The 26,709-nt window shown below is 44.5% G+C and overlaps 1 protein-coding gene across 1 annotated transcript; it reads left to right on the top strand.

Annotated features, from left to right (window-relative positions):
- On the top strand, positions 1 to 26,241 carry LOC144144376 (rhomboid-related protein 2-like). The gene is made up of 8 exons (XM_077675801.1): positions 1 to 388; positions 553 to 576; positions 676 to 846; positions 2,235 to 2,405; positions 4,051 to 4,193; positions 6,250 to 6,362; positions 14,191 to 14,291; positions 18,272 to 26,241. Exons 1-8 carry the CDS (start codon positions 314 to 316, stop codon positions 18,581 to 18,583), a joined length of 1,110 nt encoding a protein of 369 aa, XP_077531927.1. The 5' UTR covers positions 1 to 313; the 3' UTR covers positions 18,584 to 26,241.
- The last annotated feature ends 468 nt before the right edge of the window (positions 26,242 to 26,709 follow it).

The raw sequence follows: 26,709 nt of genomic DNA, 5'->3' as shown, positions 1-26,709 counted from the left end.
GAGGCCGGTAGCGGGGTAGCGGTCTGTGGCGGTCATTGCGCTGCGCGTGCCGTTACCTGCCGTTGCGAGTCGTTCACTCTTCGTTTGATGGCTGCATGCTCGCGTGTTGTGCAACCAACGGCGTGGCCTTGAGGTGCGCTCGCCCCGCGACAAAAGTGCTCTCGTTATACGACTTTTTGGCTTTGACTCATCCGGAAGAGAGATAGTGCACCAGCAGTTCTCCATAGCAAACATCCTGCCTGTCCGCAGGTGACAATCGGCGAGTTGAGAAAGTGCATAGTTTGTTTGGTCGCGTGGTTTAGAAGCTTCAAGAATGTCGCAATTTTCTGGGAAAAAGTACGGCACCGCTGGCGGGTCGCCGGAAGACGTCGTGATAGAGCTGCAGCAGGTAAGTGTCAATCGCTTTGTTGGGCAATCGTTTTGAACCTGTTCGCGGGAAAAGCGCCGCGTTTGATTTCTGGACGTCCCAGGCTGATGAGATCGCCCTTTTTTAGAGTTCACCTGTTTTCACCGTTTCGATCGCACGCTTATTATTACGTTTTCTTTTTTCAGCTCTGGAAGCCGATCTTTGATAAGGTGAGTAGCGTACGTACTGCCTGCAGTGTCAGCTGCAACAGTTGTTTGCAGTTTTGTAATTTAAATTGTTTCGCTCGTTGCTTCCTTTTGTTTGGGCAGTATGACCTAGACCACGACGGCGAGATTCCACTGGACGATATCCTGCAGTTTTTGCACGACAAGAACGAGGAACTGGAGCACGACATTCCTGCCAGTGTCCTCGAGGAAATCGTGGAGAGAGCTGACTGGGATTCCAACAGAAAGCTTTCTTACGAAGAGTTCAAGAGAATGGTACGCCTTTCCCGTGGAACTAGCTGTAATGCGCGCACCTTCGAGCATCGTATTTAGAACTGTCACGCACTTTTTTCTTTTAGATTCATGAGGTGACGAGCGTAATTATCTATTACTTTTGATAAGACAGCAAAAGAGCATTACAGTTCTTTCGGATATGGCTTCAATCCACTGGGGACTTCTAATTAATCATTTAAAATTATTCATGAGCAAAGAAAAAGCTAAGGCGGTCACTAAGGCGGTAAGTTGGGCAAGTTGGTTACTAAGGAAATCATCATACTAGCGAACATTAAACAGAGACAAAGATAAAAGAGGCGACGAAACACAGGCTAGAACTTCAACTCAGGTTATGAAAAATCATCAGAAGAAAACGGAATAGCTTTTAAATTCTCCGGAAGATATGTGGGAGGTAGCAAATTGGAAAATTGTACATAAAATCGCACTCTACCTTGATGCTTCACCAAAAGAAGTGCCAGCTGAATTTCGACACACAGCAATGGGCTGTCATTGATTTTTTCGGGTTTCCAGCCAATGTAATTCACGTAAAATTCATCATTTCAACTGAAATCAATTCAACAATTGCGTAAAATTATTAACTTAACTGGTCCACTAGCCATGAAACTTTTTTTTTCTTGTGTGAAGTGAAACACTTAAATTTCGTAAGCATTTAAATTGTTCGGAATTTCCACTTGTAACGGCAAAGCTTTGAGAAAGCACAGCTAAAAAAAATAATGCATTTTCTTAACTGTGTTCTTATTTGAAGTAAAGTTAACAGGAAACAGCTGTGTTGGCAGATTATACTTTCCAGCCTCATGTCAATAGATGGGTATCATTCGACATTGTAATTGTAAGTACATTATTGTAACTCTCACATACAGTACATTATTGTAACTCTCAAGTAAAGTTAACAGGAAACAGCTGTGTTGGCAGATTATACTTTCCAGCCTCATGTCAATAGATGGGTATCATTCGACGTTGTAATTGTAAGTACATTATTGTAACTCTCGCGCACCTTGTAATGCTTGCTTGTGGCAGTTGGCCTGGCTTGTTGAAATGACCAAGCATTTCTTAGTTAATCTTTCCTTTCATTATAGCACGAGCTCTGATAAAACATTTCATTTAAAGGTATACTAAGCTCTTATTAAGCCACACATGAAGGAGCTGTGGGAAATGTGGTTTATTTGAAGTTCTGTTTAAAACAGACGTAGCAAAATACATTGTTTAGCTTCTCTGTGTCAGAATAAACACAATTTCAAGTGCATTAGCTAAATCGTGGGCATGGTACACGTAGTGAGTGCTGTGTGCCGTGAGTGTGGCTGTTGAATTGTCCTCCTTCCATTGTTTCGGGAGTGTTCATTGCAGAAGTAATGCCCAGTTTCCTCCCACAGATCCATGCGTATGACTTGGGTGAACACAGACCCCGGTTCCTAAGGCTCGTTCGCTATGCGGCCATGGCAGTGGTGCCAAAGAAACAGCGAGCCACGGTGGTGCGCCGGTACATTGACGAGTACAGCTGCATGCCGCCGCCACTCTTTGTCATTGTCGTAAGCCTCATTGAGGTATGTCAGCTCAGTCAATCAATCAATCAATCAATCAATCAGTGCATTTTGTTTTTCGCCATGTGTGCAGCAAAAAAGAATGGTCAAAGAAAAAGCTGCACATTCGCTGCTTGATAGAGCTACAGCCACCCGTACACAGCGTAATATCATGCGAGAAGAAAAAAAAAAGGGCAAAAATTATTCAGCCTATAAAAGTTTCTGTAACGTACACAGTAGAATTTTACCAAATTTGGAACATGGTAAAACCGCAATAATGCACTGTAAGTATGAATAAGTAAAGCTTTTTCCTTTTGCTTGCAGTGAACCTTGGTCATGCATGGTACTTTACCTTAATGAGGAGGGTCAAGCTTTGCAGGCATAAAGACTAGTTAGTTATAGTACTTCACCTTAATGAGGAGGATCAAGCCTTGCAGGCATAAAGACTAGTTAGTTATTTATAAATCACATTAGGCTTGGATGTAAACCCAAGTAAAGGGTTTTTCCATCTGTTTTCTAATACTGAAATGCGGGATGAAGCTGGATATTTATGTGGGTTTTGTATTCAGAGGTGTCAGAGCACGGCACGACATTCAGTGCCTTTTGCTGCTGTTTTGCCCCCTTGTCATGTGTACAGGAAGCATCGGAACTGTCTGAGCTGCTCAAAGCCTCCTCCTTGCAGATGTACCATAAAGAGAGATGATGGGCTCAGCTGCTCAGCGTAATCTTTAATTTCATCGCAGAGAATTAACAACCCCGTTATGAGGGGACTGTGCACTTTCTACCTAAAGCTATTGTTAACAATGCTGCCAGTCGTCTGCTGTTCACTGACAATTTAAAAATTTTATACACTTCCTATTTGACTTGTTGACCTGCTGAAATATATTTTTTTTCATTTAGACTTCACATAGCTATATTGTGCAGTGACATCTGCATTTATTAAGCACTTTGATTGCTGCATTGCTGCCATTACTGTGAATGTTGCGCTTCAAGCTAGCAAAAAATGGGGCACAGCGGAGCGTACTTTGCCATGTGACATTTATAGTAAGCATGCAACTTATCTTAATGGCATTTTTCGAACATTTTACCAGGCTACATGCCTTCTATCCTTGGCTTTAATAAAACTACAGTCATCTATTAATCCGGAAACATGCATTACTTTTTTTCCGATGTCTTTCTGCTTTTTTAAATTCCTAATGCGAGCTCAACCTAGCTGCGTTGCTTTCAACTATGGTTCAGTACCTTTTTTCGTGTTGATCTAAAGGAACCACCACATTTCCAAACATATTTGCCACATCTCAACGCAGTATATTGCATCAAGTATCGCATGTGTGCATTGTACTTAGTTACTGTAAAGGTTTAAGATAAAAAAGGGAAAAAAAAGTGCGTACAAGGCTGGTACTGTGTTTGGCTTAACCAATTGCAAAAATGTATAGAGCTTTAGCTTGTGGAGTTATCAAGGCTACTTAGTCACATAAATACAATCAGCAACAAATAAAACGCAGAGTAGTTTGAGACGACCCGAGCACAGAAATTTCACAGTTGTGCATCTCTGGGCCAAAATAGATGCGTGCTTAGAGCACAGGCCTTGCATTAGTGGCCGTAGTAAGAAAGTTTTCGTGTACTCAGTGCCTCCTGCCCTTCCTCATTTCATTCTTTGCCTGGTCAGCTTGCCGTGTTCATCTACTACTGTGTGACCCTGGACGAGTTCACGGCCACCGGCCCCGTGCCCAAGGACAGCCCGCTCATCTACAACCCTCGCAGGCGCAAGGAGGCCTGGCGCTACGTGTCCTACATGTTCATACATGTCGGGTGGGTCCTTTGCCCCCGACGGGCACCCAGTTATGGCCGGCATGCTGGTAGCACGGGTGGCGAGCTTTTTGTGGGTGAGAGCAGTTGCCTCCATTTGGACAAGGAGTGGAATTGCAGCTCTTCCCCCCTCAGGAGAGACAGTGCCTGGTCACCTGCTTCTTATTTGCACTGGCATGAGGAGAGGACCTTGGAGGAGTGAACTTTTTTGTCAACACCAGAGACAGTCGCAAAGGATTTCTGCTTTGAGAATGGCAATGCCAATTCACCCACATGTCTGTAAAGCAAGGAATGACCCGAGGTGGCGTGACCTGGTGTTCTGTCAACATAAATATAGCTGTCGCCCACGTTCAGCTTTTACTGTGCACATGAATCAGCTGTCATCGCCTTTCCGTGACCAACATTAGGTCCGCTAAAGATCATGGCAAAACGGTCACTGACGGCCTTGCTGGAAAATTGTGGGCCCATCAATGCCTGCCTACTCAGCACCAGGTTTTTCGGGCAGTTAAAGGTTAGCTATACCTCGTTGTGAAATGTTTTGGTGTCGTGGCAGGTAGGTCGTTTTTCTGCACCTTTTGTTCTGGTGTTATGAAACATGAACGCACTCTAGCGCAGGTCATTAAAGTGCATCAATCCTGTGAACATCAGGGAAAATGGGCTTGAAAACTCACAAGTCACGTGACATATCTGGCAAGGCTTGTTTTACAGTTGATGGAATGCAATGCTGTCTATGTTGCAGGTTGAAGTGTCTCGTTGTGTAGGCTAAAAGGAAGTGGTGTGAATAAGAACGGGAGGTTGACAACTTTTATGCAGAGAAAGCACGTTTTATTGTCAAACAAGGCGCTACTAAAATATTAATGATGTTTCGCCTTCATTTAAAATATGTCTAGGTTGTTCCTTTAAAACTCTCCTGTGGCTCTGGTAATCGTGTCATGGATATAGGTCGTCCTCCATGCTGCCAATAGTCACAAAGGTGTCCGACCACTAGATGGCGAGGCTATCAATTCTGGTTTCTAGCTGTTGCTCACATCCTTACAGGGCCACGAAGGCAGGATGCAAGTTTGGTCCATTCAAAAGATTGCCTTGTTAGAATCATGCTGACACCGCTTTAAAGTAAATTTCGCTCGAAAAAGCTGTATAATTAGGAAAAAAGGGAATGGCCATGCGACCCACTAGCTCATTTCCCACAACAGAACCTGTGATGTCATACCGGCCAGCTCTGCTATTGGCGGAGGCCGGCAAAAGCAAATGCGAATTAGGTGAATTAAGCTTGCCAAACGGGCTTTTTGCGGCTAAATTTAGGGCAGAGTCTTTTTATATCAGTATGAATGGTGGGACAACAGTGTAAGTTACAAAAGCACGCGTAAACATAGAAATACCGGTGCATACAGTTGTTGGTACTGCTTTGCTTCGTTTAGATGCACAGCATTGTGGGGCTTTGGGGGGGTCTCAGACGAAACTGGCCGATTGACGCAAGCAACAGTGTCTTACGTGACCATATTTGTCGAGTGAGCACCATGTTTCACGTAGAGATCATTTTCTCCATGAACAAAAACAAGCCAAGTTTAAATACGGTCAGAAACAAACCAAAGGCAGAAAACAGCTTGCCGCGGTGTGGTGGCGCCATCTAGGTTGACTCGCAGTTAGCAAGTCTGCTCCACATCAAGTTTAGCTGAAAGACCCGTTCTTATGATGTCATTGCAAACGTCGTTCAAACACACATTTTGGTGCGAGAATCAGAATTTTAGCTTAAATTGATTAATTTCACAGGGAATAAAGCATTGTTTGCTTCTGGACAAGCGCTGGAGGCACTATAGAACACGAAATATTTCGAATATAACAAACTTGTATTTTGTCTTCACGGCCTCTTTAAACTTCTGAGGCTGGTACTGCATGCTATGCTTTTGCAAGTCCACGCTTACTGGGTCTCAGAAAATAATAAAGTTAAAAACCAGTGGTTCCTGTATGCACACGTTTGGTTAATCGAATGAAAGGTTTGCAATGACTTTAGTATTTTTTTTTTTAATTTTGCTTTTTATTTTTATTTTTTCATTTGCAGCTACTTCCACATTTTCTTCAACCTGCTGGTTCAATTGATCCTGGGAATCCCACTCGAAATGGTCCACAAGTGGTGGAGAGTCCTGCTAATCTACGCTGGTGGAGTGTTAGCTGGTTTGTATTGAACATTTCATCACATTTAAACAAAGGAGTAGTGCAGTGCACGGGCTTGGGCTGGTTAGCACGCATTTTCTCGGGCCTGGGCTGGGCTCGGGCTTGATCCAAAATTTTGTCGGGCCGAGCCGGTCCGATCCGGCCCTAGCAGTTCCTTAGGCCGGGCTATCCTGTGCCGCAAATTAATTATTGGCAAGAGAAAGTTTTCTTTTTGATATTTCAGGTAAAGTGAAAACAAAAAAAGGGAGTGCTAATTCACTACCGCGCCGCTAAAAGATATGATAAAAAGACGATTGCACTTAGAAAGCCTTCACATCAATAAAAGAAACGTCTGGGTCCCATCAGCTTAGTGGGAGAGAGGGGGCCAGAAATTGAGGGCACTCCAGCCACAGGCTACAACATGATTGTATTTCCTCTCTCCTTTTCAAACTAAAACAAACAGAACAAACGTAACCTTATTTCGCAGTGTGTGCAGAGTTTGAAGAACCAATTTTCCAAGCAGAGCCCATGATTTTTTGGTGCAAGAATATTTTTAGAGCCGTGACTAAAGGCAAGAAAGAACAGAAACGCAGATAAAATCATGCTGCCAATGTGACTAGAGGAAAAGACAAAAATCAAATGGTGAAACCGGACGCATCGTCTGATCAAATTTCAGCAAGGAATGGAAGAACGAAAGGTGCAATATTTGTTGAAGAATTGCAATAATAAAAAAATCCACTTACTCGGAATCATTTAAGGTATCCTTGGGTGTGCCTTGATTTTGAAGACTGGCAAATGAAGTGGCAAATGAAGTCACATGACTACCGAAAATACAGCTTCTAAGTGAGGATAAGTTGTACAAAGTTCGGTCGAAGTTCAAAGAAAATTTAAATCTAAAGTAGTCGTATTCGCTTTGTGCTTACGTTTTTTAGGTTAACAGCAAACTTCTTCTAGTTCATGTTAATATCTTGTCGGACTAGGGATGATTATTCAACAACACTCTGGCGGTCTCGGGCCGAGCTAGGGCTCATATTTTAGAAGTTTGTCGGGCTCGGGCTCAGATTTTAAAAATTCGTCGGGCTCGGGCTGGGCTTGGGCTCAATTTTTATAAATTTCTCGGGCCCAGGCCGGGCCTGGGTCGTGTCTCTATCGGCTGCATGGCCTGCATATATAGTGGAAACCTCCTAAAGAGACTATGAAGGTTTGCTTATTTGAACGATTGCCACATCAGAATAATGTTCATGCCTATAGGGACCGGGCAGCTGGACGGGTGGCGCCACCACTCGGCGCTCCCCTCGTCAGTGGAATGAGCCAGTGCATTGGACTACACAGCCTCCCGTTGTTTTTTTCGTGTTTGCTTCGGTGCTTTGAATGTTTTTGTGGCGTTGTGAGCAGACATGTGAGATGAAACGAAGTCTAGACAGATGTGTTGGGTTCTTAGATGCAGAAATGACTACGTAAACTTGTCGGACGCATCTAAAGTTGGATATCGGCTGCAATGGCATGAGCGCTCCTTGCAGCGATCTGCGCTTGGCTCCACCCGTTCTTAGTACGAATAAATTAAACTACTATTATTAGTATTAGTTTCTTCTTAAATGCACTAACGGCTACGCAAACTTATTGGATGCTTGTAAGTTTGGGGAAAGGCTACATTGACATGAGCGCTTTTTGCAGCGCTCTGCGCCTGGCTCCACGCTATCTGAGTAGGAATAAAACTATTAGCAATATTAGAATTCATTTCTACCACTTTAAATTATCTTCACTGGTTTCAATGACTAGAGTTTCCACGCCAGCCTTAGCGCTGGGATACCTCGATACGTGTGCTTTAAATAGAAAGGCACCTGCATACCAGATGGATTACCGTGTAGCCGTAGAAATGTTGCGGTAGTTTACACTTTCTGTAACCGTGAGCTTTGTACCTTCGGTTTTGGTGAGCGACACTGTGACAGCATTGGAGCCTGATATCCGAAGTGGAAATCCCACGTTTGTGGTGGTCATTTTATCAAGACCAAAAGTTATTCACCAACTCAACAGCCCAAGCTACAAACCACCCCTCCTCCCCTTCCCGTTTTACCACCTGCGTAGAATAAAGGCTGGAACCGATAGTTAAAAAAATGTGGCAGTGTTAACATCAGCCGGTGTTTTTTAATGCTTAAGTATTCTTTACACAGTACCTAAAAAATCATGTAATGCCTGGTGAAGACACCAAAAACGCGCGATTAGTTGCCTCAAATATGGGTGCATGAGCCTGAGTCCTCCACCACAGACACATTTCCGACACGCTGGAAAAAGTTTAGATTTGGAGAGGGGGCATTGAAGTTCAAAATCAAACAGCAAAATCATCTAGCCCTCCGTCTAATGATTATGATGGTTGAACACAAAGCTTTCTTCGTGCGAAATCGAATGGGAAATGGTCAAAGTCAAAGACGCTGCGATCAAAAGACCAAACTGCGTGCTGGTCAAATTCGACGCTTAACTAGTCAAAGTTTAAATTCAGGAGGCAACCAAGGAAACCCATACGATAGAGCTTTGCGATAAACCATCATCGTCGTTAGACGGAGGTGTGCATGATTTTCCAAGCGTGCGTGGCAGCTTGTAAACCGACCGCAGCATTCAGCTGTGAAGATGTTTCGGGCACCCTCCTGTCTTGCATCCTTCAGCCACGCAAAAAATTGGTTTTTGAAAAACCATATACCAACTAGCCAGCAACCATTGCAATTCTTGTAAAGCAATGCTTCTCCACGACAAGCAATAACGTTCTACTATCATGCGGTATTTATTCTATCAACGATTCCCGATTACTGTAGTAAGAGCATTTCTGTGAAATTAAACACGTTTCAGCCGTAGGTAATGAAGTTACGGAAGCGTCGTCCGTCACAATTTCTGTTTTGAAGTAAATCTTCGAAGACACCCCCCAACTTTGTCTTTCGTTTGTGCACGACGTCGACGCCGTTTCATCATCAACTGCCAAAGGCCAGCGCCGCAGCATTCCTAGATCGGTTGCACACACCGGCTTTGTGGGAGCATTTAGCGGCAATATACTCCTCGATTCGCGAAACTGCATGCAGGCATGAAAAAATTGCATGAAGCAACGAACTTTCACTTCCAGCTTGACTTCCAGCTTGGCGCATTGAGCGTCGTCTGCTATTTGTAAATACTGAGTATGGGCGTAAATAACACACATGGCATGCCTCGTAAACGTCACATCCACGCTCCAGATTTACCGATCTTAAAAATATACGTGGGGTTGTACGCTTTGCAAGACGCACCACAGAAAAATGACAGAAAACCATGCACAACTACGCTGCGCTGACCGCCACCGGCATTCCACTGACGAGCGGTTCGCCACGGGCGGCGCTGTTCGCTGAAACGACAGTGGTGCCATACAACGGCCGCCCGGTCCCTATATAAGTGTGCGCTTGAAGCAGTTATAAGCTATATATAATTAAACAAGTGAAAGAATGGCACCTCAGCAGCCACTTTCTGGCACTCCCTCTGTGACATCACAGCTGGATATACCTTGAGTGTTGGGCCGCCGTTGACAAAAGTTACTGCCAGTAAACGTGATTGGGCGATTGTGTTGACGCCACCTCGCGTATGATGCCACGTCTAACAATGCATAGTGGGAAATTTTAAAATTTGTCTCAGTTAGTGACTTTTTCTTTCTCTATTTCTGAAAACAACAATCTTTGTGGCAATAAATGCTTAAGGAAGTGCTCTCAGAAAGCTCACCAGTAGGATTGAAGATGAATATGAAGAAATCGAAAGAAATGTTAAAGAGTAAGTTACATACATAACGAAATGCTTGCACGTAATGATGAATATAATTACCTCGGACAAGTTCTTAGTGCTGGTCCTTACTTCAAGAAAGAGATCAGGTGTAAAATTTTCATGGGCAGCAGGGACTCGAACAGTACGATACCTCTCTCACCGAAAATAATGGCATATGTCCAATCAATGTGTACTGCCAGGGTTGACTCTCGGGACGGGATACTTCGTGCCTTACTGAGCGCCTTGAGAAAAAACTTGGGTCAACCCAATGAGCCATGGAGCGAGTAATGATAGGAGTAATGTTAAGGGATAAAAAAAAATCCTGGGCCATCGCCACAAACGTGAAACCTGAGCAGGGACGAAGCATGCAGTGTAAAAGTGTATTCTTGGCGCCTTGGCATTTTTGCCAACGGAGCTGAAACCGTTGGTGGGTAGAGCTACGCAGCTTTGCCGCAAAAGTCTCTTGTCTTTGAAGCACGGAGCGCGCCATGCAGCACGAGGCGTAAACAAGTACCCCGGTGTTTTTTTAGTATGCGTTATGTTCTAGCGCGAGGCCCCGCACGGGGCACCTTGAGCAATCTTGGTGACGGTATTGGCGACACCGCGGACCCGGAGCCCCCATACATAAGTTGCGACCAGCCTTGACGATGTGTTTTAAGGTGAAGTGTAGAAACCTCGAACAATGGCCATCGGAGCCCAGGTCAAGCTCCGGTAATTGGGCTCCCTGTCTGCTTACCAGGCCGAGAGCTCCGGGACCTCTTCAGCTATCAGGGTAAGGCTGACAAAGAAAGTACCCCCGTCCCCGTCTCCCTGCTTTTATACTATGCTGTATGGTATTTTCAAACCCCCCCCCCCAAACGTGATCGGACCCTGAAAAGGGGCCGCACCGAAGTATCTTTTCCCCCATTGCCATCTTTAACATTTCCTGAACCGGGTCATTACTCTCAATTTCTTGTCATGGAGCCCCTCAGTCCATCCCACCCTCTTGCATATAGTCAGTCTTCTTGATCGCAAAATATCTTGAAGCCATAATAGGAAAATCGTATAAGGCCAAAAAACAAAGGTCGGGTGAACTCCTCATCAAGGTAAATGACAAGCAGCAGTCCGCAAAGCTTCTAGCTCAGACTAGACTGGTTGATCTAGACATTAGGGTCACACCCCATCAGAGCCTCAACAGCTCGGAGGGTGTGATATCCGAGACAGATCTTTTGAATGAAACGGATGCAGATCTTCTTACGGGCTTGAGGGATCAGGGCGTCACTGCCGTGAGACGCATCACCATCTGCAGAGACGACAAGGAGATACCCACCAAGCACGTCATCTTGACCTTTGACCGCGCAGTAATTCCACAACATATAAATGCAGGTTTTATCCGGTGCTCAATACGTCCCTACATCCCGAACCCGCGGTGCTGTTTTAAGTGCCAGCGGTTCGGGCACGGTACGAACTCTTGCCGTGGCCGAACGACCTGTGCAAAATGCGCGGCGCATGATCACCTGAGCGACAACTGCCCATCCGACACCCTCACTTGTGTAAACTGCGGGGGGCCGCATGCGGCATACTCCCACAAATGTGAAAAATTTCAACTTGAAAAAAGATCATAAACATCAAGGTCACTGAAAACATCACTTTCCCAGAGGTGAGAAAGAGGTTCACCTCTTTCCCTCTGGGGAGGTACGCCAACGCAGCTCGCCGGGGGTGGGCTGCGTCACCGTACACAGATCTTTTTTATGCTTTTAAATTTCATCCATGCCTCACCATCCTCTTAAATTGGTTTTTTATAATACATCTATGACTGAACTCCTGCTAAATCGACCATCGTTCTCTGCGCTCTTCTCTTACAGAGTTAGAGAGGAAGCGTCAGAGCTTGCTGTCTCCTTTTTAGATACCATCCAAACTTCTGTAACAGATTTTATAGCACCATGGCATCTCCACCCTGTATCATGCGACACATCTTTCACACATGTAGATAAAAACCGAGCTCCCAGATGTGCCATTCTGCAGCACTTCTTGTATTTGCAGCAGAAGTATCAGTGTTCTGAATTTTATATGGACGCCTCTGGAACTGCCACCTCTGTGTCCTGCGCAGTGCATGGACCCGGCCTTAATGTCACTAAAACGCTGAATAGTTATACTAGTATCTTTACGGCAGAGGCGTATGGTGTACTTCTTGTTGTTAATCATATACTTCAAAGCCACATCCCACAATCCATTATCTATACAGATTCCCTCAGTGTTGTGCGGGCATTGTTGTCAACAAAGTCTTCGAAAAAATTGCGCCAATCTTCCCGCGAGGGAACCCTGGTGTGATGCGACGCATCGGGGGGTTCAATTGGCGTTTCCATTGGGTTGATTCTCTAAATCGGGTGAAACGTGTTGTGAACGCGTATGATGCATTCCATCACATGCGGGTGTTCTCATACGCGGGAAGATGGGCGTAATTTTACTTTTCATGAAGGGACCGTACCGTCGCTTCCATCACGATTTCATCGGAAGAATCAAGTCAAGCACACAGTCGTCAAGCAAAGTGACACGAAGTCGAACGAGAGCGAGCGCTGACTGAACCGCCACAGCGCGATACCCGCTTAATATTCACAGCGCCTCAAGGAGAGGAGACAACGGAGAAGAGTCGCGCATGCGCGTGCGAAGCACGCGCACACAACTGTTGTTTATGATAATGAGGTGGAGTGAGAGCGTTGCGCGCACAGCTGTCGGAGAGAAGACGGTAGGAGAGTCGCGCATGCGCAGCTGGCGTGCGGACGCGGACAACGCCGACGCAGGAGGGACATGCCTCAGAGCAAGAGATGCGTCGCATCTAAAACCACCTTGTCAATCTGATCGTTAAGGGTATTATATCTGTGTATGTCTGCAAATTTGAACTGGTCCTTTGCTGGGTCCCTGGCCACTGTGCTATAGCCGGGAATGAAGCCGCGGATCGAATGGCTGCTGCTGCTACACTCTCGAATGCAGTAGACATAACCACATTACCCTACACCGACGTGAAGCTACACATCAGACAACAACTTCGCAAAACATGGCAAACACACTGGAGTGAACAAACAGACAAGTTACACGTAATAAAACCACACTTGGGACCATACACCACCAACACCGACACACGCAATAGATACACAGAAGTCGCCTTGGTTAGATTACGGATAGGGCACACACGCGCAATGTACTCGCACCTGCTCACTGGATCTCCAAGACCTCTGTGCAGCAGGTGCGGAGAGGCCCTATCCGTGATCCACATCCTCATACAATGCAAGGCACTAGAAACAACACGACACAGACACTTCTCACAACTATACAGACAACACATTCCACTACACCCATCGTACTTTTTAGGGGACGACCCCATAATTACTCACAATTGTACTTTTAGGTTTCTCAGTGATGTCCATTTTTTACACCTCATCACTTACCATGCACGTTGACACCCTGGCCTTTTACACCAGTCATCTACATTGTCTTTTATGTCATTTCACATATATTTTAAGTTAAATGTTACGTTTACTATCACTTCGTCCTTATAAAATAACTTTTCATTGACGCTCTTTGCCCTTAGTCGGCCTTGCGCCATAAAAATCCCAACCATCATCATGTTCTAGCGCAAGGCGTAAATGAGTTTCCTGGTGTTTTGGCACCGTGACTACATGAGACGACAATTACGATGATGACAGGAGATGCTGACAGCCCCAGCCCCTAAAAGAAAGCAACTTGGATCAGGGAACAAGCTCGGGTGGAAGGCATTGTGGCTTGAATTGAGAGAAAAAAAAAGGGGACCTGGACTGGGCATGTAATGTGGACAAACAGACCACCCAGGTAATAGAGTGGCTGCTTGGAAATGGGACCAGAAGTAGGGGAAGCCCATTAGCTTGATTGAGAGGTGAAACAATAAAACTTGGAGGCAAGGCATGGACTCGGGCAGCGCAGGACAGGAACGGGTGGCGGTCAGTGGGAGAGGCCTTGGGCCTGCAGTGGACCAAGTGGGCTGCTGAGACTGGCCCGAGTTTGTCTGTGGTAGTGTGAGAAATGGGTGCACTTATTTGTTTGTGTTGTTCTTTCCCTCTTGCAGGTTCACTTGGGTCATCACTTTCAGATCCAAACGTGTTCCTTGCTGGGGCCTCGGGTGGGGTGTACGCTCTCATAGCCGGCCACCTGGCCACGCTCATCTTGGTAAGTGGCAAGTTCTTGTGAGAAAGTTCTTGCGAGAAGGATTTCATTCTAAGAAGTTCATGGACAACTTTACAACATCTCGCGTGTTTGTGTGCACATCTTTAATTGGTCGGACTTCTCTTAAATATTTATTGAGCTATCACATTTTGAAATCCACTGCATGACTGCCCTTGCTCGTAAACTTTTTTCTTTCTTTTTTTTTTTTTCTTTCCTCATTAATATGAACTTTCGGGTGAGTTAATACTCTATGGCGTTAAGTCGAACTTGCAAAAAATTTAGATTAGATGTTGAATAGCAAAAAGGAACTGCACGCACAAGTGCTCGTCTGTACGGTTTGTTTTTGTCCTTTGTTGTCTAATTACTGTCTATTGTGCCCCCCCTTTTTTTTTTCTTCTCAGGACAAAGGTTTTTTTTTACCGCACCGTCAATTATTCCTCATGTTGTCCTAATGATATAGACTTGCCTGGTTTTTGTTGGGCTTTGAGAGGTAACGGCTCTGCTGGCGCAGCAATAAAAGGTAAAAGGGACATTTGCCATTACAAGTAATAATAATTATTTTGCAGCTTACTTCATTTTATTCAATAATTGGCGTCTACTGTTGCATGTAGCTGCTGTTTAACTCTTTCGGGACCGCCGGAAAAAGTGATGAAAAAGGGAGGTCTCGGTATAATTTTTTTTTACATAAAGCAAAGGCACCATCCTGCCTTAGCATATACCAAAATGCAGCTAATTATATGTTCTTTTACATACAATACCAAGTTTTACTTCAACACTGACAATAGAACCATGAAAAAATCTGAAACTAAGAACTTCGTAAAAAAACTACAGAAAAAGATAGAAAAAAGCGTAAATATAAAAATATTAAAAAAGAATAAAATTATTTCAGGATATACAAAATCTAACACAATGCTTTGTTTCTTCATTGAAAAAAGTTTGATGCGGCTAGGTGTAACTGAATTTTTGTTTTGTGTGTGATCTCTTTGGCACTAGGGCCATGGCTACGTTGTCGCCCAGGTACACGCCGGGCTCTTGTCTCGGCGAAAACTTGATCCGTTTCTGCACTGGTGGCAGGAGATCATCACCATAGGTAGTTAACACCCTAGCGAATAAATATAAACCAGCCAGAACATAGTTCGAGCGCACATACCTACTCCAGAGCCAATTGAAACCGAAACCAACACCCACCTTTGAGCGCGATTTGATGTTCCAGGCTGATCGACACCCGAATCCTCACTCGAGCTGAAATCCGATCTCTAAAGCCGCATTTCGACTCTTCACTGTCACTCTCATCGTTAAAATCCACAGTAGAAGGCGAAGATATGCGAGCCGAGACGAGGCGGATTTCTTATCGCGCTCGCACAAGTATGACGCCATGTTTGTTTACATTCGAAACCACTGCCCGTCAGAATAAAATATCTGACGCGTTGCCGCCTGGTGATAAAAAAAGAAACTTCACAAAAGAGAAAACTTCAGTTTTCAAACTATCTTCTAGATGTCGCTAGGTGTTCCATCGAGCGAAAATTTGTATTCTGCAGGCTCGCGAAACCATCGATCATATGTGATCGATGGCCTATGGAGCGGTCCCGAAAGAGTTGAAGGGGCCCTAAATAGGCTTCTGAAGGTCGCCATTTCAATCGCGCAATCGCTAGAGTACCCCTTCACAACAATGTATGCCAAATATTACACCTCTGCGTAAAGCAGGGGCTACACAAACATGCAACAAATATCCATCCTTTCTTTCTTTGCTCACCTACCGCTCCCTTGCCGCCACACTGCCGCGCTCTTACGTGCAACAGACTGCTTGTGATGCACCCTGTGACGCACGAAGCTCTGAACAGTACGGCTGCGCTATTGGTGGGCCCCGTTAAGTGCTGTAGCCAATCAGCATTCCTGGCTCTGGGGGAAACGCGGTTGCGCGCGGCGCTCCTGCACCGGCGGCACGGCGTATTCGTCCTGCACCGGTGGCATGGACGAATGTAGATTGTCGCCATCCATTACGCGAGCTTAGCTGAGTTTGTAGATATAGCGCATCGTTTACAAGGTATGAATAATGATGAAAAACACAGAGCGTCTCTGCGGGCACAAACACCCGCTACACGCGCTACCGTGGCAAGCATCTGCCTGCACGGTAAACAAGCAGCCCACTGTGCGGTGTACGCACGATACGGCATACACTGCAGCAGCTAAAACTTGTCACCGCCCGCCAGAGCGGGACTATTGCAGAAAATCAGTTCGCAAATACGTGAAAGGGGGTGATAGTGCAGTGAAAGATTGCGCGGGAGATAGTCGTCGTCGCAGCCTCGCAAAGCAGTGTCCGGATAACTGCGGCGATAGTAAGCCTTTTCCCAGACCTAGGTGGGACCAGTTCACTGCGACAGCGCCACATGCCAAAACGCTAGCAAGCCACTATAGTCGTCAGTGGCAATCTTCAGTTATTGTCGTTAGCGAGCATGTTGTGTTTGGAAGCCCCCTATCTGGCCTTCAAACGCTCGTTTGCGCTATTATAAAACTGACGTGCCGACGCGGGCACGGCCGGCGCGAGGAGCCAGGAGCCGTTCAATGCGGGCCGGCCACCGACCGACCCCGCTGAGCGGTAGCAGATGTAGTAAGCGGAGCTTGGCTGCCGTCTGCTAAAAAAAAAAAAAAAAAAAAAGAAGTGTGACGTACCGCCGAGCGGAGCCAATGGCTGCGCGCATCTCGAACCAACCCTGTTTCTCTAGGTGGTTTTGCGCCTGGTCGGTGACGTCACCGCTTCCACAGTGCTTTGGAGGCGCGGTGAAAGAGGAAATGCGCCAGGCCTTGTTGCGGGCCCTTTTTAATGAATGATAACTCGGCTAATACTGCACGCTTTAAAACCATTTTTGCGGCAGGACGTTCTTTGAATAGTCCTCCAACGATCGCGCACATAAATTCGCAACCTTTGGAACCTTGTTTAGGGCCCCTTTGACACTGCATGTGGAACAGATGCGATTTCATTTTGGGGGTTGTCTTCAAGACTGTAAGGAGAAAAATTAAATGGTCAAAATATTGGGGGTGTTTTTAGGCCTGAGCACCCTCAGCTCCCTAGCTTGCGTTTGCTGTAGCATAATTATGGTTGTTTTATTTTTCTCAAACATATGTGCAATCTGGGCACTGAGCAAGAATATATATAGGAAGCAAAATGGCCCATTGCTTCCAAATTTATGGCTTATTGACAAAAACTGACTGTTTAGGTGTCGTCACCCTGCCAACATATTTCAAGTGCAAGAACCTCTAGGTAAGCTTGTGAGGAAACGGGAAAAACAACTCGATGCCCACTCACTCTATGTAGCTAGAAACAATTCACCGGTGTTATCTGCACTGCAGGCATGTTGTTGGCCTTCCAGAATTGCTTCATTTCAATCAGTTATCTATAAAAAGTGAAGCACACTGGTGAAACACGTGATAAAAAGTGAAGCACACTGGTTAAGGGCACCTGCCCGATTACTGTGCGCTTCTGGTGTGCGTGTCTCTGTTGTTCTCAGGTAAAATTTGTGCATAAATAATGCAACTGCAGTCTTTGGCCTATCAATGTCTAACACAAGGTCCCTCCCTCCCGTGTTGGAAGAGTTGGGTGCACAATAGGACAGGAACTACACGTAGAAACATGCGACAGCGGTAAGTGAAACTGATGTCAGCAATCGGAACTTATGTATTAGGCCAATAGAATGCTTGCTAAAACGGAAGATTTGGCGAGTTGGTACATTATTAAAAGGATAACCAGCGCAAGATGAAGAAACACGAGAAGAAGGGTCTTCTTTCGCTTTCTTTCCACTAGATGCGTGCCACAAAAAGGCACTGCGTTCAGTTGAAAAATTAGGTTGGGAGTCAGTGCTGCGTCTGTTTGTACCCTTCTTTTTGCGGTTTGTCGTTTTGCGCTGGTTATAAACTTTAAAGAGAATATGTACAGCCTCATTTGCATTCAAGCCCACTTTCATTCCTTTTTTCTTTTCCCGCTTCAGAACTTCAAGGAGATGGACTTTGCGTGGATCCGCGTCTTCTGCCTGGCGGTTTTTGGCAGCACAGACGTGGGCGTGGCCATCTACATGCGGTACAAGGAGGAAGAGGACGACAACCGCGTGAGCTATGCCGCCCACCTGGCAGGTGCTGCTGCGGGCCTGCTGGTCGGGGTGCCGCTGATGCGCAACCTGGTCGTGCATCGCTGGGAGGTCGTCACGGGGCGCGTCTTCTTGGTCACCTTTGCACTCTTGGTTCTGGTGGCCGTGCTCGTGAATGCCTTGTACGGGCAGTACTTCCCGAAGTCGGAGATGTGAAGCAGCTTGGCAGCACCCGGTCTTGCGAGGCAGACTGTGGGAATTCATTTCCCAGAGCAAAAGTGGCATGGCCGATGAAACAGACCAAACGATGGGCAACACCAGGCTCAAGTTCTCTTTCTTTTCTTTTTTTTCCCCTCTTTTTCATCCTGCCTTTCGCTCTGTTTTTGCTAAGGTAAGTATCCAACTCCTGCTTTGGGGATACCGTTTGCTCTCAGTACGGTAGCTTTGTTAGGAGCTCCAGTGCAAAGGTTGAAGCTCTGTTTTGCATAAGCCCAACAAGAGCTTTGTATACTGGGTTATTGAAATGCATGGTCCTTTTAAAGGAATGCGAAACGCAAGGAACAGGCTACTTGCCATTGATAGACAGCAGACATAAATGGGTGCTCATATGCTGTCCTCTGTGGCCACTGTGCCCTCAACTTGGAGGTGGATGGAGGCTGACCTGTTGTTGGTGCACGAGAACTGCTTAGGGCGTGACCAGGACGGAAGCCATGCAGGGAATGGTGCTGTATTGTAAGCTCAGCATTGCTAGTTTGAATGGAGCTTTGTAGCAGGGCCGTAGCCAGAAAATTTTTTTTTTTGGGGGGGGGGGGGGTATGGATTTTGGGAAGGGGGTAGTTTTGCTGAAAGCAACAGTAAGTATTGCTTACGTGCTGCCTGGAAAAGATTTCAGGAGGGGTTCGAACCCCCAAACCTCCCCTCTAGGTACGGCCCTGCTTTGTAGCGATCATTGGGATCCACTGCAGGTTGAACCAATCCCGTCACTACGTTCGAATTAGTGGCTACTGAGAGCATCGCTTTCAAATCATTGTTAGTTTTGCATAAATTGTCGTGCCTTAGCATTCCTCATTCATGTTATCTCTAATGAAAAAAAAGTGCTGCTCTGAATTTGAATGACGTTGAGTATGCTCTCCATGAATGTAGTCCTCTTTCTTTCGAGGTTGCTTATAACTGAGCGAATCGGGATGGTAGTGCAGTTCAGCAGATGATAGATGACAGATTGGCTTCATCGTTCTTTGTACTTGGAGTCCATCTTGTTTTAAGCCTTGACATCAGTGTGACTGCCGTACGAGAAGTGAACAAAAATCTAAGGCCAATGTGCTTTCCCCAGCAATACGCTTGGACTCTTTGTTTAGGCAACATAGCATGCACAAGTGGGAGGGGGGGGGCACTTGGAACCAAACAACAAGCTGCACGGTACGAATTGAAACTAAGGCAACATTATGGTGGGTGATATTGGTGTATCTACTTACTGTGAATTTGCATTTTTCTTGGGTTTTATGCTGATGCCTAAAGCATAGGTCTACCCAAAGTCTCCCATTTGTTGAACATAAATTTCAAAGCTCGTATATTTTCCTCGTTCTTCTTTTGTGATCAAAGGGATCAACTTTTGCTCAATCAGTTATCTTGCACCACTGATGTGAATGTAAAAGATCGTTTGAGGCACTCAGGTATACTGCCCAGGTCTTTTCCAAATTCCTATCCAGTGAACTGTCTTTGCTGAAAGTGGTATATAATATGTACTGTACTTGACATGTCACTACAGTGAGCTGCTTATAAAAGGCCAGCTAACTTAGTGTTCAGAATTTTTGAAGGTTTACAAATATGGAATGTGTAAGGATTCCATTAACAGGCAACAAAAATATTATATTTACGTCTTGGACCTCCTTGCAATTTGTGCCATTGGATCTTTTTGTGGAAATGCATTGGAAACTTGACCACTAAAACATTTTGTGTTCTGGCTGAAATAGACCCCTGTTATGCAGTAAAACACAGCAAAGAGCAAATGTTACACCTGTTAGCTGATTTGCTAAATATAATTAAAACCAGCAGTGCTGTGATGGAGACAGTGGAGCAAGTGGTTGGTGTGTCTTGGCAGTGTTAATGGCCTTCTGTCAAAGCATGTGGGCTAGAACAAAGGACTCAAAAGGATGCTTACTTTGCTCTTTTCATGTTCTCCTTTTGTCACTAAAGAAGGTTCCTCTTTATGCATCGACATTTAAAACAACCTGCAGTAGCCTATCGATTTTTTGGAGTTGGAGGGGAATAGAAATTATACCGAATAAAACAGCAGTCCGAAATATCCGTGAGTGATTACTCCTATGGGACAACTGGTGGTTTCTCGGGAAAGTCCGAAATATTCAGCAAGTCCGAATTTCCGGAGTCCGAAAAAATGGTCGGCTACTGTATTTGTGTTTTAAAAATTTTTGCTCAGTTTTTTTTATTATTTTTTTTTATGTTTGTAAACCTAGTCCTGGAAGACGAATTTTTTTGGCTGCGGAACACATAGGAGTCTTCATGTGAACACAATACTGTGAGGCATCCAAACTGCTGTTTTTGCAGCACTGGTTGTGTTGTTTTGGCCTCAAACACCGAGAAAAAGGTCAAGCTATCGAGACTAATCTCCAAGAATCTGTCTGCATGCATTTTGCTCCACATGTTATCATGTGAGCTGTGTTTCCTTCATGATTGCCACCTTTGGTGCAATTTTTGTTTTGTTTCTGTTTTCTGTAATGTATCGAGGAATTCAGCCTATGTTAAAACAATTAGTTGGTTGGGATAAACATCTTTGTTACCGTTGCCGTGCATTTCAGGGACGCTGAAGTGAATTGTAAACATTGTACAATCACGGTATGCAGTGCATAGCCCCCCCCCCCCCTCCCCCTTTTTTTTAGCTTTTCCAACCAATTTGCGCACATTCAATCAAACTGGAAAAGCGGATTCCGAGTGTCGTTTCTCTCAAACGATCCCCCTTGCTGATGTGGCATTGAGGTGAAACACTTGCACGCCCGTGGGGTGGCATTTAGTAGATTATAGGCATGCTAATCAGGTGTAAACTGTGCCTGATGATATACACAGTTGGAATAACAATAACAGAAGCAAGCTTCAACCAGTGTGAAGTTCCTGAGGTACTTCATGAAGTTGCCTTCTAAGAATGCCTGGTGCTTCTTTAAAGCTTTAAACTCCCCCTAAATGATGAAATGATGCATTACCCCAGTGGGATAGTGAAAGGCAGCCACAAATAAAAATTAGACAAGTTCATTTTGGTGTCCCTTTGATGGCCCAAAAATTTTGGGCTTTGAATGAGCCCCAGTGCTTTCAAATAGCTCATCTTTTATGGCTGTGTATCTGTTGTGGTGTTCATGCTGCTGTGTCCGTGCCCGCTGTCATGCAACGTCATGCAATGCAGTGCGCTGTATGTATGTGCCTTTCTACTTGGAAAGTTGCCTTACTGTCACAACAAGCTTCTTATATACTAATGCCTTAGCTGATTGTCGCATATGTTTGTACCTGCTGAACTGCAAAAATATATTTGAATGAGTGGGTTTTTGAGTTATCCAATATGGAATAACATGCGTTCTGCATTCAGGGATAAGGAATATCTCTGAATTGTTGGGGTAAGGAATATCTCTGAACAAGGAACTACAGTAGAATCGCAATAATTTAAATTCAGAGACTCGAAGATTTTGTTTGAATTATCAGAAGTTCTCATAAATATGACTCGGAGCAACATACCAACTTGTGCTGTAATGAAACGTTTACGCTTATTTAAGAATACGACACGCACACACAATACTGAAGTGCTACTCACACTTTGGAGAGAAAAAAAAAACGAATGGACGACTGCTTCGTCCTTGCATGAGGAGTTCAAAACAAAGTTTTAGGTGCCAACAAGGGCATCCAAGTTTATTGCTTTGGCACGTGCATGCAGGTAATCGGCTTTATGTATTTGTGACTGCTAGTGATATAGGGATGCAAATGAGCAGCTAGAAGTGGCAAATGCAGCAGGTATTTTCCAGCAAGGACAAGCAAAACGTATGAATTAACTGAATTTACGTAAGAAAGCAGTTTGAATTAAATAAGCTGCTCTAAAATACATTGAAAACATATAGGGCCAACCAAAATTTTGAAATGTGTTTTAAATGACCAAAAGTTTGAATTATCTGAGTTTTAATTATTGCAAGTCTGCTGTATATGTACAATGTGTGAATGTTTATTCACGTTTTTGCCTACAGAATGCGTGGACGTTGTCACAAAGATGCCCAAATATTTTTATTATAATTTTTGGTAATGTGTGTGAAATGACTTTGTTCTTGTATGCAATAGATCAGGTTGTATGGTGCTGTGCAAAGAAGTTGCCTTTTCTGCCATTTTTTGGCAAGTGACGACAATATCCAGTTTCTTTTATTGGAATCCAAGTTCTGCAAATAGCCGAAAATGCCTTCACCCTCACTCTGGCACGTTTTTTCCATTTGAAATTGTGATAACTGAGTGGACATTTTTGCCCGCTTCCTAAATCTCTGCTTGTATACTCAACCTCTGCATGCTTGAATATCCCTTGCCAGCTTGTGAGTACACATTGGCGGTATACTCGCGAGGTGTTTCATTGGCTTATCAAGCATGGAGTCAGCAACATCCTTGTCCTTGTGATACTGCATGTTTTTTGATATTCTTACGCCACTATTTTTGTACAAGTGTAGTGCAGGTAGCTGTCGCACAGCAGGAAGTGCATTTGCTTGAATGACGAGGGAGCATGTCTTTGAGTGTACTATGCACTAGATGTATTTTCGATCTAAGAAATTTTTATTAAAAAAGGAAGGGGCCGCTACATTGATACCTTTCTTGTGTGCATCTCAGAGTACGGGGGAATTTGAAAGAAGTGTCCGTTTTAGAAGATTGACTTAGATTTAATATATTGAGGCAGAAATAGAAAATGTTTGCACCTTCACTGCAGACACTTTGTGTTGGCTGTATGTGTGCTGCACCCACATTCAATTCCAAACTTCCCAGATGTTGAAGGACATAAAAGGGAACATAAATCACAGCAAAACGCTACAAAATCACGCCGTAATTATTGTCATTGGTCTATATTTAGAAGCACTACCTATTGTGCAGCTGATGTCTCAGGATTGCAAGCGTCGCATTTTAATGCTTGCGTTTTATGTTCAGATGAATGGCATGCCAGTAAAGCACCTGAATCCAGGTGACAATCTTCAGGTGGCATGTGATTTACCTTTATGTCCACAGCACCTGTGGATGGTCCAGCTTGGGAAATACAAAAAGTTTAAATTGCAGTGTTACATGTCAAAGCTTTGCCTGGACCCCCCGTGGTGGCTCAGTGGCTGAGGCGTTGCGCCGCTGAGCCCAAGGACGCTGATTTGATTCTCGGCCGCTGTGGCCGCTTTTCTGATGGAGGCAAAAAGTGAAAATGCCCACGTGTTCGAGATTTGATCCCCACGTGGTCAAAATTAATCCGGAGCTCTCTCAGGGTTCGCACAGGTCCTTGAAAACCTTGAAAACCCTTGAATTTAGAAGTGTCAATTTCAAGGCCTGGAAAGTCCTGGAATTTTTAAAGGGTCCTTGAAAACCCTTGATTTTTCCGGAGAGAATCAATGGCCCTGTCTTTCCACAAGAATTTAAAGTGTTTGTCGTGGATTTTAGGCGCTAACAAATGTAAAGAAATATTTTAACAATTAAGTTTCAGTGTATTGCGTGAAATTACAAGTTTGGTGGATTTTTATTATTACACGGCAACATTGGGAGCAGGCACTTGTCAATCCAATCCATGTCGTGATACAATCCAGTGAAAGCCAGCTTCTGTTCTCTATCTTGCATCTTCCATCTAGGCTGTGAACGCTCGCTCCTTGCATGTTTGCTGTGCCTCATACGCTCCATCGGCGCTTGCTTTTACGTGCAAATGGTGGACGTGTGCATTGTTCATCCTGCCTTGCAGCAACACTTATGGATTTAATTTCAGCTGATACTCTTGCTTAAAAAGCAGGAGATGCAGGCAACATTAACCAAGATTTGAAATCGAACAGTGTCACCAAACACAAAGGAAAAAGAAAAACCTCTAAATACCAGCCATGAAATAAAAAATAAATCTGGGGGAGCATTTATGAACCCGTTAGTACCTATCTAAATGTGCACTAATGTGCTTAGGTATTGTGCAATAAAAAACTTTTGCATTGTGTTGGAAAAGTTATAAATAATCCCAGACAAAACATTAGATGGGGACCTTGAAAATGTGTTTTGTGGTCCTTGAAAGTCCTTGAAAACCCTTGAATTTTTGCTTTTCAATCCTGTACGAACCCTGTCTCTGCTATGACACGCCTCATCACCTGGGTAGCGTCGGCGCGTTAAACCTCATAATCTATCAAAGTTTCGCCTGGGCTAATGGGGCATGGTGGAAGGCTGTGGAAGAAGCTTACATCCAATCATACCTGGGGAAGCCTTAGCATGTGCCCTAAACTAGAGAGGGCGGCTTTTTCAATTTTAGCTTCCCTCAGGCAAACAGCTGGTGCGGCCAGGTTTGAACTTGCGTCCTCATGTCCTGTAGCACAATGCTTTAACCACTGAGCCACCACAGTAACCTAGGTTACCTTGAAGAGTTTCAGTGTTGCCCGGTTTAATGACAATCTTTGTTTGCCCCCTTACTTGCAATTCTAAGATAGGTGGTCAGTGCCGTGCCATGGCAACTCGATCAGATTGAGTGGGTGGGGAAATGGCAACGAAGCAAGTCATAAGTGCAGTAGGCTAACATCCAGCTAAACAGCCCAATACGCTGACATCCAATTGGCTGTCCAAAACACCATTGGTCCATTCATTGCAAATTACGACTAAAACCCAGTGAGTCGTTGTTCGGCTGAGTGTGCACTAGCATCACTAAGTAACAAAAGCTTGTTTAGTGACTCTGGTGTGTACCTGCCAAACCGACCATTGTATTAAGTGAGTCGATGATCACTGAACGTGAACTGAAAATTTAAATGAAAATTGTCTCTGTGGTCATTAAAATTATCTGTGTGACCAAGGTATTAAACTAACTTAGCAGAATGCAGCATGAGTTGTTTTTAATTCCAGCAACGTGTGGCTGCATGCTCTAGGTGCATTTTCATATTTATTGCTTGTCTTGCTGCATATTATTATTGTCTGCTTGCTGTTTACAAGATATCCGCTCAATGGTGTATTTTGGTGTGTGTTTTGGTGCATATGGTGTATTTTGCTGGCTTGATAATTCTCCTGTCTTGCGCCCTTAATTTATGGCTACTTCATTTGTTTTTTTGTGGCTGTCAATTCTCGTGTTGGAAGGGACAATGAAGAGAACACACATCCTCGCTTTAATTGAAGGAATCAGCCTTCAATAACTTACTCAATTTCATTTCGGCCTCAAAGAATGTAGTTTTCAACTTTCGTTTTCCTGGAAAACCAGCAGTGGTGTCACAGAAGAAATGCCAAGAACAAAGTACCTAATGAGCTTGTTAGCTACATTTTCTAATTAAAGCAGCATGATGAAATAGATCCAGAGGCACCACTACAGCTTCAAAACCATGTTTATTGGCAGTGGGTTTTGTTGGCAGCTGCCAGTCACAAACTATTCTCTGTGGCATGGCAGGCAGCAACTGAATCACCAGTCTTTCACCTGTTTTCCTCATTAGCTTGCCTAATTGTTTTAAGTCTGCATTAAAATTGGCATAATTGTTATTCTCATGGGGCAGTCTGTTGGATGTACCGAGCGTTTATGTTGTATTTATGGTCCCTTTATTGAGGCAAACTACTGTTGCATAGTTGGATGTGCATTGGTTGTGGTTGTGTTGCCAACTAGTCAGGTTATTTGCTCCATTGTGGTCAATAAAGTATTTTTTTTTTTCCCTTGCTGAAGTTGCCTTGAATTGAGACAAATGGGTGCTATGTGGTCTCCAAGTTCCATCAGTAGCATGGTGACAATGCTTTTATTGTATTTTCACATAACTTTGCAAGCATGCAGTCGCTAAAACAGTGCCATCATAAAAATTGTGGAACAAAAACTTCTTTCATGGACGGGCTGGCACATTGTGCTCTACAAAAAATGTGTCTATGTGCACAGGTTTGAATTGAATAGGTCTGAATAAAAGGCTCCTTTCAGGGGTGAAGCCCCTTAGGGGCTGGGACTGTTGACATCACCTGTTGTCGTCATCATCGTAATCGTCGTTTCATGTAGTCACGGTACTAAAACAGTACTAAAACACTGGGACACTCGTTTACACATCGCGCTAAAGAGCTTCGAAGACCAGAGACTTTTACAGCAAAGCTGTATACCTCTACCCCCAAACGGTTTGAGAGAGAGAGAGAGAGAGAATAACTTT

The sequence above is a fragment of the Haemaphysalis longicornis genome, unplaced genomic scaffold (genome assembly GCF_048455015.1).
Source record: "Haemaphysalis longicornis isolate Haplotype H1 unplaced genomic scaffold, Haemaphysalis longicornis Haplotype H1 scaffold_7, whole genome shotgun sequence".
Taxonomy (NCBI): Eukaryota; Metazoa; Arthropoda; class Arachnida; order Ixodida; family Ixodidae; genus Haemaphysalis; species Haemaphysalis longicornis.
This window is presented reverse-complemented; position numbering and strand designations above follow the sequence as displayed.

Bases quoted from the DNA above. Each gene is read 5' to 3' on its own strand.
- LOC144144376 (XM_077675801.1), top strand. From the start codon at position 314: ATGTCGCAATTTTCTGGGAAAAAGTACGGCACCGCTGGCGGGTCGCCG. The intron at 847-2,234 runs GTACGCCTTTCC...TTCCTCCCACAG, and splicing joins ACGAAGAGTTCAAGAGAATG to ATCCATGCGTATGACTTGGG. The intron at 6,363-14,190 runs GTTTGTATTGAA...TCCCTCTTGCAG, and splicing joins CGCTGGTGGAGTGTTAGCTG to GTTCACTTGGGTCATCACTT.